Consider the following 15,234-nt stretch of genomic DNA (forward strand, 5'->3'; position numbering starts at 1 on the left):
CAGAACCTTCCAGAAAGAAAATGAGTAGGGCCGGACTTGATAGTCTCTGGCATTGTCCATCGAGGTGTGCCTGCCAGGCCGAGCTCAGGCTGCTAGCGGCCCCCATGGGGCTGGGAAGAGAGAGATGTTTACGAGGACAGGGCCACCGCGGGGGCGAGGAACAGGCTACCGGGCCCCTGCCTCACACAGCCATCGGACTGACGAGTGTGCATTTCCGTTAAGCAACAGCACCCTGTGTTTTTTTCTTTTGGCTGCACCACGTGACATGTGGAATCTTAGTTCCCCTACCAGGGATCGAACCCATGCCCCCTGCAGTGGAAGCATGGAGTCTTAACCACTGGACCGCTGGGGAAATCCCAGCACCCTGTGTTTTAGTCTTGACTCCACACCTGCCTGTCGGGAGGCCTTGTCTGAGTTTCCAGGTGGGGCTGGTCTTCCTAGTGAGAAGCGGCAGGGCGGGGCACCACCCACCCTCAGTACCGAGCATGCTGTTTGTTGACCACTCCTCTGCTGGTCATACGGATGTCCACATTTTACTACTTGACCATTCAGCGTGCATGTGTTATTGAACTCTGAGATCCCTGGGCACAACTTGCTCACAGGAGGACCCCCACGAGCCTGAGTCCAACGTGGAAACCGAGGGCATGAGGCCGCCTTGTGAGTGTGCTAGCCCCAACTCTTGTCTGCTTTTCTATCTCCCCCACCTTGGTTTCACCAGAGACCTGGACGCTCGAGCCAAGAACGAGTGCTACTGTGCCACGTTCCGGCTGCCCGGGGACGAGCGCCTGGACGGCCACACAGGCTGCACCCTGTGGACCCCATTCAACAAGCTGCACATCCCTGGCCAGATGTTTATCTCCAGCAACTACATCTGCTTTGCCAGCAAGGAAGAGGATGCTTGCCACCTCATCATACCCCTGCGGGAGGTGAGCCCTAGGTCCTTGCCAGCTCTTCCCTCTCTTACCAGGGCACGTGGCCAGGTCCCCAGCCCAGGAAGCCCCTCAGGATTTAGTGATGTAAGTACAGAGGGCACATGGTGGTTCATGTGCTCCCCGAGCACCTGTCCTGTACCAGGCCCTGGCGGGAGTGGGTGCACTGGATGCCCCCTCAGGGATCAACCTCACCTGGTGAGGAGATACGGTGGGCTTTGGCCTGCTAGCACAGCTCACAGTGGGACATACGAAAACCTCAACAAGGACCCACACCTCCCTGGTCAGAGCCCAGTGGCCTCCTGCAGGTGAGTGTCCCCTAGTCCTGCCTCCTTGGGCCTTGCAGTTAGACTTTGGCAAAGCCCTGCTTTGGCTTGGCTTGGAGGACTCTGATCCCACCCCAGCCCCATGTTACTCTCAGGGGCCACCTCACTGTTCCTCTCCTGACACCTGCCTTGGCTGTGGCTCAGGCTCTAGCAGAGTCATCGGAAGTCAGCCCTTTCAGGAGTGGGGTCAACTGTCACCTGTCAAGGGTGGAGTTAGCTCTCACCTATCAGAGTTATTTTTTCTCCAGTTTCTTGGGCTTCCACAGTGACTCTGGTAGAAACAAGGCCATTTGTCCTGTGCTGCCGTGAAGATGTAGACAGTGAGGGAGAGCCATCCACCCCTCCAAGGCCTCCTTTTCCTCATGGCCCAACAGGGCATACTGGCTGTTTAATTGAGGTTTAAGTGAGGTTCTTAAGCTATAAGCTAAAACACAGTATTTTGTTTCTATTTAAAATGTAGAGCAGTGGGACCTCCCTGGCCTTTGTACAAATCCCTGAAGTTGCAGGTATTGTTGCAAACAGGTGTGAGGTAGTGTACTGCCTCAGTTTCCCCAAGGGAAGTCAGAGGCAAAGGACTTAAAGGAGCCACAGCTCCAGGCTCAGGGACTCAGAGCTGGCCCCTGACCCCTCGCGCTCCTTTGGCACTAGGTCTGTGGATTTGTCCTGGGTGCTGTACTGATCTGACCCTGAGCCCTGGGGGCTGGCTACAGGGTCATGTTAGGCCCAGCTCCATTTCTCCTGATGAGTCCTGACATTCCTGATGGCAGAGAGCTCTGGCTGAGCCAGGAAGCTCTTGGGATGGGGCTCTGCAGCTGGTCCTGATGGAGGCCCCTGCCCAGCACTGACCTCAGTATCCTAGCCAGGGGGCTTCACAGGGGCTCCTCACTCATGCCAGCCACACTCATGTGTCCACTGGGCTCTTGAATTTGCACTCCCAAATCTCATCCTCGCCTCTGGAAGTGACACCCCTTCCATCCGTTTGCTGAGGTGGAAAGCGGGAGCCATCCTTGATTCTGACCTGGCCTCATTCCCACATCCTGACCATGGCATGTCCTGTCAGCTTGCTCTCCAGAGCATGTCCCTTCCTCTCTACAGCCACCATCTAAGACAAGCTGTCTCCTTGGCTCACCTCAGCAGTACCTTGTCTCCACCTAAGGCTTGAGGACCTATCCTTTAGATCCCATCCTTCCACAGCAGCCAACATAATTTAAAAATCTGCTCACCCTGGGTAGAATCCTCCGGTATCTTCTGTGATTAGAAGAATCTCCAGTTGCCACACACAGACATGCAGGCGCGCGCGCGCGCACACACACACACACACACACACAGACACACACACACACACACACACACACACCACAGCCCACCCCTTCTCACTCTGCCCCAGCTTCTCCGGTCTTTCTTTGTCCATCACGCCAGTCCAGCCCCCTCCTCAGGGTGGTTGCTGGCCTCTCCCCTAGCTCTTCGTCTGGCTGCACCGGGTCTCAGCTCAGTTACTGCCTCCCCAGAGGTGCCTTCAACAGGAAGCAGCCCAGCGGCCTCCCAGCTTGCCCTGTGGCCCCCACCAGCCCTGGTGACCGTGTTCATTAGCCTGCATGTCCATTGTTTGTACCCACCCCAGGCTGCAGGCCCTGCCCCCTAAAAGCCTATCCTATGCCCTGCACACTTGTACTGCTCTGTTCACACACCTCACAGTCAGAACTGGGCCCAGGACGCACATCAGGAAGTGCTGAGGGAATGAGTGTTCAGGAGGGCTTGCAGGCAGGGCTGCTCACTGTGCTTTAGGGCAGGGACATGACTGTCCATCTTGGGGAAGCTGATCAGGGCCAGCAGCTGGGCTCAGGCTTTACATTCTGTGTCACCATCCTGATGATGGTCCTGCAAGGCTGATATGTTCACACCCATCAACAGCTGAAAAAATGAGGCTCAGACATGCATGTAACTCACACAGCAGCAAGCGGTAGAGTCAGAATATGAATCGGCCAGGCCTGGAGAGCCCCTCGTCCACTCCCTGCCCCATGCCTGAGAGAAGACGACCTAAGCCCACCATGCTCTCAGCTTCACAAAACCATCTGGCTTTACATCCCAAGATACAGACCCCCAAATGGTGTTTTTGTCTTCTCAGGTGACCATTGTGGAAAAAGCTGATAGCTCCAGTGTCCTGCCCAGCCCTCTGTCCATTAGCACTAAGAGCAAAATGACCTTCCTGTTTGCCAACCTGAAAGACCGCGATTTCTTGGTTCAGAGGATCTCTGACTTCCTCCAGAAAATGCCATCCAAGCCGCCAGGCAACAGCAGAGCGGGGAGGAAAGCCAGCATTGTGGACTCAGCCCCAGAGGTGAGAGGGCCCTTCAGAGCAGTGGGGTGGGGGTCCGGGCCAGGAGAAGAGCCCAGGCAGCCCTGTGGTACCTGCCTTGGGCCTTGGGTGGGGAGGGTCCCCGCTTGGTGCAGGGTGGAAAACCTAACCCAGCCCCAGTCTCAGGTGTCCTGGCCACACACGCGATGCCTAGGGTCACAGCCCTCTCTGTACGCCGAGACGTGCCCCAGTCCTCCTGAGCGTCACCCCTGCCTGCCTCAAGTCCTATTCCACATAAGAAGCCTTCTCTGCCTGGCCCAGCCACCCTCATCTCTGTCCCTTATGAACTCTGCTGCACTGAGAGCCCTCTGTTTAGGCCTGTCCAGCTTGTGTTTATTTACCTGTTGGGAGATTGATTTCTCCCATCAATCTTTCTTACAGGGTTACCTTTTACTGCAATCTTTTTACTATACCAACAATATTAACAATAATTCTTTAACATCAAAAACTTGTATTTACATTTCCCCAGATGCACATGTTCTTTTTACAATTTAGTCATTTGGATTGAGGTACACATAGGTCATACACATGTTACAGTGGGTTGGTATAATCCCTTTTTATCTATAGGTTTCTACTCCTCCCTCTCTCTCTCTCTCTCTTTCTCTCTTTCTCTCTTTTTCTTTTCTTTTCTTTTCTTGCAGTATTTTGTTGAAGGAATTGGGTCATTTGTGCTATAGAGTTTCTCGCAGTCTGGTGTTTGCTGATTGCATCTCTTGGAAACGCTTAACGGATTCTTTTGTGCCCTGGTTCTTGTAAGTTGGTGGTTTAGTAATGAGATCCAGCTTAGATTTGGATTCAATTGTTTGTGTTGGGGAGTGGGGGGCAGGTCCACTTGTAGGCAGGATTGAGGTGCTGTGTACTTCCACCAACAGGTATGCAATACCTGATTATGTGCTGTTACCAGTCATTGACAAGCATTGCCTAGATAATTCATTAGGTAACTCATTAGGATTGCAAATGGGGGCACTCTAATTCTATCATTCCTTCTGTTCATTAGCTGGAATATTTCCATATAGAGAAATTTACCCTCAACAACTATTTGGTTACCATGAGGCACAGTTCATATAGAAAAGGCAGAATAAATCTTTTTTTTATTTACCAGTTGTTAAAATGATGAATTTGGTTTTCAAATATCCTCAAAATATGACCAATTCAGTTCTTTATGTTTACTTTTTAGTATAATTATGAACTTACAGATTTAAGCAACTTGATGTGTTTCAGTCCATGACAGTTATTATCCTCATTCCATCTGTGACCAGAGGAAGCTTATTCAGGTGACATCTGAGTCCTTTTGACATCACCCTGGCCATGTTTGATCACTCCCTTGCTTCTTGGTATCTTGGACAAGATGTGTGTGCTATTAACAATCTGGATTTGTGAAAACACTTCATGATTAGAAGAGTCCATATAAAAATCCACATATCTGGCTGCTCTGGAAAAATCAGGGGCCCTGACATTACAGGGCCCACATTCCCACTGAGTGGCATTGGAGCTGAGTGGTGGCATGTACACTTCAGCTCCCCAGAACCCCACCTGGTCTGGCCCATGAAAGCCTTTAAATTTTTCACCCCTGTAATCGATGCTCAGTCAACTATTAAATAGATAAGGAATGGAAGGGAAGGGAGTGGGCAGAATCAGTGTGCAGTGGAGACATTAAGAAAGGTTTCTTAGAGGAGGTTGGGCTTGATCTGGGATTTCAAGAAACAGTGAGGTTGGATTGGATGAAAAGAGATGTGAGCAGGAATGTTGAGCTGCCTTCTCAAGGCACAGTGCAACAAATGACAGGGCCTGACCAGCCAGTGTAAGCTTGGCCCAGTGGCCCCTTCCAAGCACCTGCCCTTCGTTCACCCAACACATTTTGTTGCATTCCCAGTAGGTGCCAGGAACTCTTCTAGGCACTAGGAATAGAGCAGATTAGACAAAATTCATGCCCTCTTAGAGCTTATATTCTAGTGAGAGAGACTGTCCATAAGCAAATAAACATACAATATGTCAGGTGGCAATAAGGGCCAAGGATAAAAATAAAACAGGGTGAAAGGATCAGGATTGCTAGGGGAAGCAGGGGGCTCTGATCAAGTGGTACTTGAAGGAAGTAAGGGAACAGCCCTAAGGTATCTGGGGAAAGGGTATTCGAGGCAGAGGGAATGGCAGGTGCTAAGGCCTGGAGGCAGGATTGAGCTTGGCACAGGCTGCTGAGATGAGTGGAGACAGGGTGCAGGTAATGAAATTAGAGAGGGAGTGGGAAGACAGGTCATGTAGTGCCCGTAGGCCCTTGGGAGTACTTAGCTTTGACTCTGAGTGAGATGGGAGCCAGTGGAGAGTTTGACCAGAGTAGGGACACAGTCTGTTTATGTTTTAGTAGAATTGCTATGGCTGTCATATTGAGAATGGAATAGAGGTGTAGCTGCCCAGTACAGTAGCCACACGTGACTATTGAGCACTTGAAAGGCAACCACACTGAAATGTGCTGTAAGCATAAACTACACACCAGAGGTGGAAGATTCAGTGTGAAAAAGAGAATGTAAAATATCTTGATTTTTTTTAATATTGATTACATGTTGAAATGATAATACTTTTACTATATTAAATAAAATATATTATTAAAGTTAACCTCACAATTTCTTTTATGTTTTTTAATGTGGCTACTAGAAAATTTTAAATTATGTGTGTGGCTCTCATTATATTTCTCTAGAACAGAGCTGGACTAGAGAGTGACGAGAATAGAAGCAGAGATGAGTTGGAAGGCTCTAACAGTTTTCAGGACACAAGATGATAGAGCCTTGGTCAAGGGTGGTAGCAGTGGAGTTGGTGAGAAGTGGTTAAATTCAGGATACATATATATATTTGTGTGCTTATGTGTGTGTGTGTGTGTGTGGTAAAATACATATAACATAAAATTTACCATCTTAACCATTTGTAAGTATACAGTTCAGTAGTATCAAGTATATTCACACTGTTATGCAGCCATTACCACCATCCATCTCCAAAGCTTTTTTCATCTTGGAAACTGAAACTCTGTACTCATTAAGTACTAACTCCTCATTTCCCACCCTCAAGCCCCTACCCCCCAGGCCCCAGCAATCACCATTCTACTTTCTGTCTCTATGAATTTGACTACTCCAGGTACCTCATATAAGGGGAGTCATACAGTAATGTGATCAGCTTTTGTGATCGGCTTATTTCACTTAGCATAATGTCCTCAAGGTTCATCTTCATTATAGAATCTGTCAGAATTTCCTTCCTTTTTAAGGCTGAATACATACTAGTGTGTGTGTGTGTGTGTGTGTGTGTGTGTGTGTGTGTGTGTGTGTGTATACATATGCCACATTTTGTGTTCATGGATTGGAAAACTTCATATTGTTAAGATGTTAGTATTACCCAAAGTGATCTATAGATTCAGGGCAATCCATTCATCTTTTAATGGACGTTTCAGTTACTGTCACCTTTTGGCTGTTGTGAATAATGCTGCTATGAACATGGGTGTTCAAATATCTCTTCAGACCCTACTTTCAGTTATTTGGGGTATGTACCCAGAAGTGGAATTGCTGCGTCATATGGTAAATCAGTGTTTAATATTTTGAGGAATTGCCATAACATCTTCCACAGTGGCTAGACCATTGTACACTCCTATCAGCAATGCATAAGGGTTCCAGTTTTTCCCCATCCATTCCAACACTGTTATTTTCTGTTATTTTTTACAATAACCATTCTAATGGATATGAAGTGGTATCTCATTGTGGTTTTGATTTGCATTTCCCCAGTGATTAGTGACATTGGGCATCTTTTCACATCTTATTGGCCATTTGTATATCTTCTTTGGAGAAATGTCTATTCAAGTCCTTTGCCTATTTCTTTTAATCGGGTTGTTTGTTTTTGTTGTCATGTTGTAGAACTTCTGGATATTAACCTCTTATCAGATACATGATTTGTAAATATTTTCCCCCATTCCATGGATTGCCTTCTCATTCTGATTGAGGATGATTGTGTCCTTTGATGTACATAAGTTTTAAATTTTTATGTAGTCCAATTTATTTTTCTTTTATTGTGCTTTTGATGTCATATCAAAGAAATAGTTGCCATACGCTTTTCTTCTATGTTTCGTTCTAAGAATTTTGTAGTTTTAGCTCTTACATTTAGGTCTTTGATCCATTTTGAGTTAATTTTGTAAATGGTATGAGATAGGTGTCCAAACTTATCATTTTACATGTGGATATCCAGTTTTCCAATGCCATTTGTTGTACAAAAAACTATCTGTTCCCCGTTGAATGGTCTTGGCACCCTTGTCAAAAATCAGTTGAACGTATGTATTGCAAGATTTATTTCTGGGCTCTCAATTCTATTCCATTGGTCTGTATCCTTATGCCAGTACTATACTGTTTTAACTACTCTAGCTTTATAGTAAATTTTTAAATCAGGAAATTTGAGACCTCCAACTTTGTTCTTTTTCCAAGCTTGTTTTGGCTATTTGGGGTCCCTTGAAATTCCATCTGAATTTTAGGATAGATTTTTTTATTTCTGCAAAAATGTCATTGGGATTTTAATAGCAATTGCCCTGAATCTATAGATCACTTTGGGTAATATTAACATCTTAACAATATGAAGTTTTCCAATCCATGAACACAAAATGTCTTTCCATTTGTTTGCATCTTTAATTTCTTTCATCAGCATTTTCTAGTTTCCAGCATACAGCATCTGGTCTTTCACCTACTTGGCTAAGTTTATCCCTAAGTATTTTATTCTTTTTGATGCTATTGTAAATAAAATCATTTTCGTAATTTCCTTTTCAGATTGTTCAGTGTTAGTGTACAGGATATAATTCGAAGGTAGATCTGAGAGAACTGACGAATTAGATGGAGGGTATGGGATAAAGAAGGGTTTACAAAAAGATGACCCTATAGTTTTTGGCCTGAGCAGCTTAGAGAATAGAATCACCATTTAATGACATGAGGAACAGCAGTTTTGGAAGGAGCAGTCAAGAGTTCAGTTTGGATCTGAGGTCAAGTATCATAAGAACTAAGAATTGACTACTGGAGATGGCAAGTAGAGGTCACGGTGGCCTTTTCAAGAGTTGTTCAGTGGAAGAACAGGAAGAAAAGCCCGGTGGAGTGGCCTTCAACGGGGATAAGCTGTTGGTTATTGGGGTAGCTTTTTAAACCTTACCAAATTTTCCATTAAAATGCACAAAGCAACTTTAAGAGTAAAAATAAAAGCCCACAGACAACAGCTTTAACAAAGCCAGGTGAAAGGGTATCTTACAAACCCCAGACTACAAGTAGGTGAGGCCAGACCACCAACTGCAGCATTATTCTACAGATACAGAATCAGCAGCTGTGCTGTGGTAGTGGAGGGAAGAGAAAAAGGGTTCTGACAGTCCCAAGAGCCAAGGAATCCAGAAATCACCAAAAATACTTCCCCACACACACCCTCCTCAAAAGAGACTACCCACTGAACAGAAACCTCAGCAAGTGACTAAGAGAAACCACCGGTGAAACTGCAGGCATATTTCTCAGGCTCCAGCTCACAGATGAGTTAACCAACAACACAAAACATGGGAATCCACTGACGAGCTAAGGGAAGATCAGAGAATGCTAGGACAAATCTGAAACACCCAACAAAAACTCCCTTCCAAAAGGAAAGAGCCCTCCCTGAGGAAAAAAGAGCTGGAACTGAGCAGGGCAGGAATACTGAGGAGTAAAGAGAGAGAAGCTTCTGACACTAGAGGAGACAGATCAGGAAGTCCTGGAGGGGGGCTCCATAGAGAGACTGCACCAGAAGACAGACCCCCAACCGTACAGTGCAAACAGCTACCCCATACATACAACATCCTCCTGTAAGTACAGAAAAAAAAAAAAAATTGGGGGGGGGGCAACCAGTCAAGAAGGACCAAGTCATTTATGAAGGAATGAAAATCAGAGAGGCATCAGGCTTTTTTTTTTTTTTTTTTTTTTTTTTTTTGCGGTACACAGGCCTCTCACTGTTGTGGCCTCTCCCGTTGCAGAGCACAGGCTCCGGACGCGCAAGCTCAGCGGCCATGGCTCACGGGCCCAGCCGCTCCGCGGCATGTGGGATCTTCCCAGACCGGGGCACGAACCTGTGTCCCCTGCATCGGCAGGCAGACTCTCAACCACTGCGCCACCAGGGAAGCCCAGGCATCAGACATTTTGATAGCAAAATTTTATACAAATAGAGTAACATTTTGTAAGATATACAGTAAAAAAGCTGTGACCCTAGGATTTTCTGTCTGGCAAACTGATGTTCAGGTATCAAAACCACAGACCGTCAGGAGCATGCAGGAATTCACAGAAGCTATCAGCTTTTGAGGCATCTAATAGTGAACAACCTCAGACAACCAAGAAATGACGGAAGAGGCTTTGGCAGAAGGTCTGGTGGGAGCATTGAATGTATCTAGCTGTAGAAATAGGACTAGATAACAAGGATAAAGGTGGCAAGTCATGTGTAATTTTATATGCTCTGAATACATAGAGTACAATGAAAACATGAGAAAAGAAGGTATGGAAAGTAGAATAAGCTCACTGACTGCCTTATTAAGTAAGAGCAAGGTATATCACTTTCAATTATATGTCGGCAGGGAAAGGAGTGGAGGGGGAAGATCAGGGCTACTCACTAATTTTAGTATTGCCCCTAGGAGGGAGTCCAGTGTATTAAAAAGAGGGGACCCAAGGTACTATATAAAGACATTAGTATAAAGGTAACTGTTAGAACATAAACATACATTTTCTGACACTTTCTCAAGAAAAAATTGGAAAGAGAGGGAAAGGATACAGTGAGTTTAGGCAACTCTTTCCAGAAACTTTGTAGAAAGGCCAGCTGAGAATCACAGGGGTCCCTTCAGGGTGTGACTTTGTAATTGGAGTGTGACGTATATACTCTAAAGTGCATGGATCCTAAGTGCACAACTTGATGCACTTTCGCAAAAGTGGACATAACATGTGAGCACCACCCAGTTGAAGAACGGGGAGGGCTTGTAGGGACAACAGCATGATTCTATGCTGATGGTAATTAATCCAGTGGAGAGGGGCCAGTTGATAGAAGAAGGTCCTGGAGGCGAGAGCGGTAGGATCTTGGGCTCGAGTCGGGGGAGAGTTGGGCCTGGCATGCGTGGCCACAGTTGTGGGAAGGTGGGCCGGTGGGGGTGACCGTGGATGGCTGTCAGATTGCTCCTGCTTCTGCTTGCTCAGTTCAGTAGTTGGCAGTAGGAAGTGAGGAAGATGGATGGTTTGGGAGGTTTGCACTGGAAAAATGTGTGAGACAGTTACCAAGAGGAAGGAGAGGGAGACTGGATTCCCAGGCAGTATGGGTCTGTGAGCTCACCATCACCCCAGGAACCTGTCTGTCACGAAGGATGGTTATTGCTGAGGTCACATCCTCGAGTCAATCTCCTTTCCGGCACTGAGGTTTTTGATTCTCTGCAGTGCTCTGTGGCCTGCAAGTCCATCTGTGTCCTTGTTCCTGCAGGGAACCTCGAGCCAGAAGCAGACTCTCTGCATCAGGATGCTTGGGGTCTGGACTGGGGTCATGTCCCTGGATTCGGGCAGTTTGTCATGAAAATGTATTTTAGTTGATCTAAAATCCATTTTGAAAACACCAGCCAGGGGCAGAGGGGCAGGCTGTGGATATGAACTTAGCAGAGTTCTCTTTTTTTTTTTCCTTTTTATTAAAAACAGTTCTACTGAGGTAAATTTGATATACAATATGCTGTACATATTGAAATAGCACAGCTTGATGAGTTTAGCATGTGTTCCCTGTGAAGCCATCACAGCTGTGGTACAGGTTCTCATGTGGAACACAGAGAGGGTGAAAGTCTCGGGGGAGGCGTCCAGCACCCCTGCTTGACCACAGCCAGTGGGATCAGAGCTGACAGGCACAAGGGCAGAAACTCAGCTCAGACCGGAGCATGCAGAAGGGGAGCTCACTGGCCCACGAAGCCAAGAAGTCCACACAGTTGGCCACCTATCATCAGAGCTGGGCTGTCTCCACTGGATGAGTGTCATCCCCGGGGCGTGTGTGGCACCAGCATGGTGGTGCAGCCCCTGCACCCTCCATGGCTCATCCTGACATTCCCTGCAGAGTGGCCGACACAGTACCCGAAGTCCCCGCAGGCATGGGAAATGCTAATTAGCTTGTGGCCACCACCGCAAACCTCAGTGGATTCCACAAAGTGTGGGTCCAAGAGTGGAGAGAGATGTGTTGCGCCCAAAAAAAATTGGAAGCCACTGCTGGCAGAAGGAGAAGTGGATTCAAGGGAGCCAGTGACCAGTGTCCACCCAAGAGCGGTGTTGTTCCTGCTGGTGGGCACTTGGGGAGCGAGCTGAGAGGAGGACAGACAGAGTGGGCACTGACTCTGTTCCACCTGACCCCCGGGCTAGGGAACAAACTCCCTGCCCAGGCCATTGCCCACGGCAGTGAGCTCACCTTGAAGTCAGGTGCCTGCAGGTAGAACACAATCCACAAGCAGGGGCAGTTGCCTGGTGTCACCCACACTGTACCTGAAGGGTACTAAGGTTCCAGAAAGCCAGGGGAAGAACCCTGAATGTTAGGGCTTCCTTTTAGACCTTTGTCCTTGATGCCCCCCTTTTCTTCTCCCAGCCCCATATTGCCCCCAAGTATGTTCCCAGAACCACCCAGGATCCATTTCTCTTGCTGTTTGGCCGTCCATGCAACGGGAAAGCAGATTCCCAGGTTCCTACACTGGAGAATGGCCTACAGCCCTACCAGAGCCCTGTTTATGGTTAGAGATGGCCCACAGGTGGGGACCCCCTCCCCACACACCTAGTTCTAGGCATATGTCTTTATTTTCACCTCCCAAAGCCCCACAGCCTTGTTGCAAGTGTGGCAGACTGCTAAGGAGAACCCGGTTTTGAGCTGCACAAGTGTCCGGAAAGAGGTGGTGTGGCCCAAGAGATGTGTGGCCACTGTAGACCACACCACACACCAGGCAAGTGGCCCAGAGAGAGGGAGCCTTGCGGACAGCCACCAGCCCTCAGAGTGCCTGGGGGCCCCTTCTTCTTTGAGGGGCCCTTGAGGGTACAGTGGACAGGTAGCCTGAGGGAGGGAGGAGAGGAAAGAGGACTCCTTCCCTCACTCAGCTGTCACTGAGGGCACCCGCAGGAGGCATGTCCTCAATTAGGACTCTGTCAGTCTGAAAAGGGTGAGGCAAGCTGTCAGCCTCGGGACGTACTGGGTGAGCAGGCCTGATGTCACCCTGCCTCTGCTCCACTTTCCCCTCCATGCTTGGGCTCCAGTGGGGGCCCCAGTGCTCTTTCCCAGCACTCCCCACTTGAGCCAATCACTGTGTCCAGGGGCCCCATGGGGCAGCGCTACAATGGTGGGACCCAAGAACAGTCCGGGCAGACGCCACCAGCAGCTGTCCCTACAGGGCTCGGCAGGGTCTGCACCCCAGAGGCTGGAGCAAGAAAGGCATCACAGGGAGCACCCATGAGTGCTGCCAGTCAAGCCCTTGTAGGGGACACAGAGTTCAGGAAGGGGCACGTGGAGCTGTCTCCTTGCGGTTTCTTCTCTCCTGGCCCTGACCTCACAGAGAGGGCCTGACAGGATGAGCACCAGAACCTGTCCCTGGTGAAGGAGGACAACACAGGTGTGTGTCTGGCCAGAGAGGATGTAGGGCTGAGCCACAGCATGGCCTCCTGCTCTTTCGCACACGGCCACCCCGCAGGCAGTGGGGCAGTTCACTCGCTCAGTGCTTTCCTTCCCATGTTGTATTTCCCAGTCTTCCCCAGCTCCTCAGGAGGTGTCAGAACAGCCTGCCAGCCCGACCTCACCCCTCGGTGGCCTCCAGGGGTCCCATGCACAGGAGGCTCCAACCGCTTCCCAGGGCCTGCTCAAACTCTTCCAGAGAAACACGCCCATGGAGGACCTGGGAGCCAAGGGGGTAAGCCCAGACTCGGGGCTCCACCACCATGCAGGCCAGATAGGGGGAAGGGCAGGGCCAGTCTGCGGCCCTTGGGTGACGATGTGCAGTGCCCAGGGACACCCTGAGTGACCTGTTCAGAAGTGCTGGTCATGGGCTTCAGGCCTCTGCAGGGGGTCCCGTGTCCCTGACGCCCGAGGGTGATGCCGTGCATAGCCCAGCCTGGGCTCGTGGCATTTTCGCCACAAGCCCTTGGAGGAGAGGTGGAGGGCCTGACACCTGCCTCAGCACTCAGGTCGCATTCACAGCCCCCCTGTCTGCTGTTCCCCCAGGCCAAGGAGAAGATGAAAGAGGAGTCGTGGCACATCCACTTTTTTGAGTACGGGCGCGGCATGTGCATGTACCGCACCGCCAGGACGCGGGAGCTGGTGCTGAAGGGCATCCCCGAGAGCCTCCGGGGGGAGCTGTGGCTCCTCTTCTCTGGTGAGCTGCCCTGGCCTCACGGCCCCACAGCCTCAGCCTCCATGACCCCCAGTTGGCCTCCTGAGTCGGCCGGGCAGGAACCACCAGCCTTTAGAGGGCGAGAACATGTCTCTCAGCCGTAATGAAGCTCATGTGTGCCAGGAGGGGCATTCCGGGGAGCAGAAACCAGTGAGGCGGTGCCTTCCCACCAGCAGTGGAAGGCAAACAGGCCTCCTGAGGCCTTCTTTCCTTGGGTCAGGCTCTGACAACATTCACACCCTTGGCCACTTGGATGATTTCAGGAGGGCAAGTCAGCCATTTGAACTTGGGTGGGGTGACTCCTCTCAGAAGCAATCATGAGGGAAACTCTGCCTGGCACCTCTTAGTTGGCCCCAAAGTGCCACTACTCTTCTGCAGTGCATTGACGTCTCCACCCTGCCCTGTTGCCCTCGAAGTCCCGGGAGGGGAGGAAGAGGGAGACAGCTACCAGCTGTGTCTCCACAGGGGCCTGGAATGAGATGGTGACTCACCCTGGCTACTATGCTGAGCTGGTGGAGAAGTCCACAGGGAAGTACAGCCTGGCCACGGAGGAGATCGAGCGAGACCTCCACCGCTCCATGCCCGAGCACCCTGCCTTCCAGAATGAGCTCGGGATCGCTGCACTCCGCCGGGTGCTGACTGCCTACGCTTTCCGAAACCCCACCATTGGCTACTGCCAGGTACAGGGGCTTAGCAGGGTCCAGAGACAGCATCTCCCACCAGAAGCTCACAGGAGCACCTCCGCATGGCTCTGGGCCTAAGTGATGGCCCCACACACCTGTGACTGTGCCCTGTTCCCCCCCCCCAGGAAGATCCTAATCACAGAAAAAGATGAAATTAGAAGCAGTGTTCATCGCTCACCTTATCCCCTTGCCACGTATGTGCTTCTGGTCTGGGTCCTGAGGCGTTTGATTGTTTTGTGTGTGTGGTAAAATACACATAACATAAAACTTGCCATCTTAATCATTTTAAGTTTACAGTTCAGTGGCATTAGGTATATCATTGTACAACCATCACCACTATCCATCTCCAGAACTCTTCTTCATCTTGCAAAATGGAAACTGTACCCATTAAACAACTCCCCTGCTTACCCCTGGCAACCACCATTATCTTTTCTGTCTCTATGATTTTGACTAAGTACCTCATATAAGCATCATACAGTATTGTCTTTTTGTGACTAGCTTATTTCATTTGCATAATGTTCTCAAGTTTCATCTATGTTGTAGCATGTGT

The 15,234-nt window shown here is 49.3% G+C and overlaps 1 protein-coding gene across 3 annotated transcripts in view; it reads left to right on the forward strand.

Annotated features, from left to right (window-relative positions):
• Positions 1 to 15,234, forward strand: part of TBC1D9B (TBC1 domain family member 9B) — a 46,767-nt gene that overhangs the window by 14,456 nt on the left and 17,077 nt on the right. For 2 of the 3 annotated variants that reach the window (XM_030844823.3, XM_030844824.3), the window contains exons 6-10: positions 719 to 926; positions 3,381 to 3,593; positions 13,360 to 13,521; positions 13,833 to 13,983; positions 14,467 to 14,681. In XM_030844823.3, coding sequence (XP_030700683.1) covers positions 719 to 926; positions 3,381 to 3,593; positions 13,360 to 13,521; positions 13,833 to 13,983; positions 14,467 to 14,681 — 949 coding nt within the window. The remainder of the gene's footprint in view (positions 1 to 718; positions 927 to 3,380; positions 3,594 to 13,359; positions 13,522 to 13,832; positions 13,984 to 14,466; positions 14,682 to 15,234) is intronic. The other variant, XM_030844827.3, reaches the window with a different exon arrangement.

Source organism: Globicephala melas, chromosome 3 (assembly GCF_963455315.2).
Source record: "Globicephala melas chromosome 3, mGloMel1.2, whole genome shotgun sequence".
In the NCBI taxonomy this organism is placed as follows: domain Eukaryota; kingdom Metazoa; phylum Chordata; class Mammalia; order Artiodactyla; family Delphinidae; genus Globicephala; species Globicephala melas.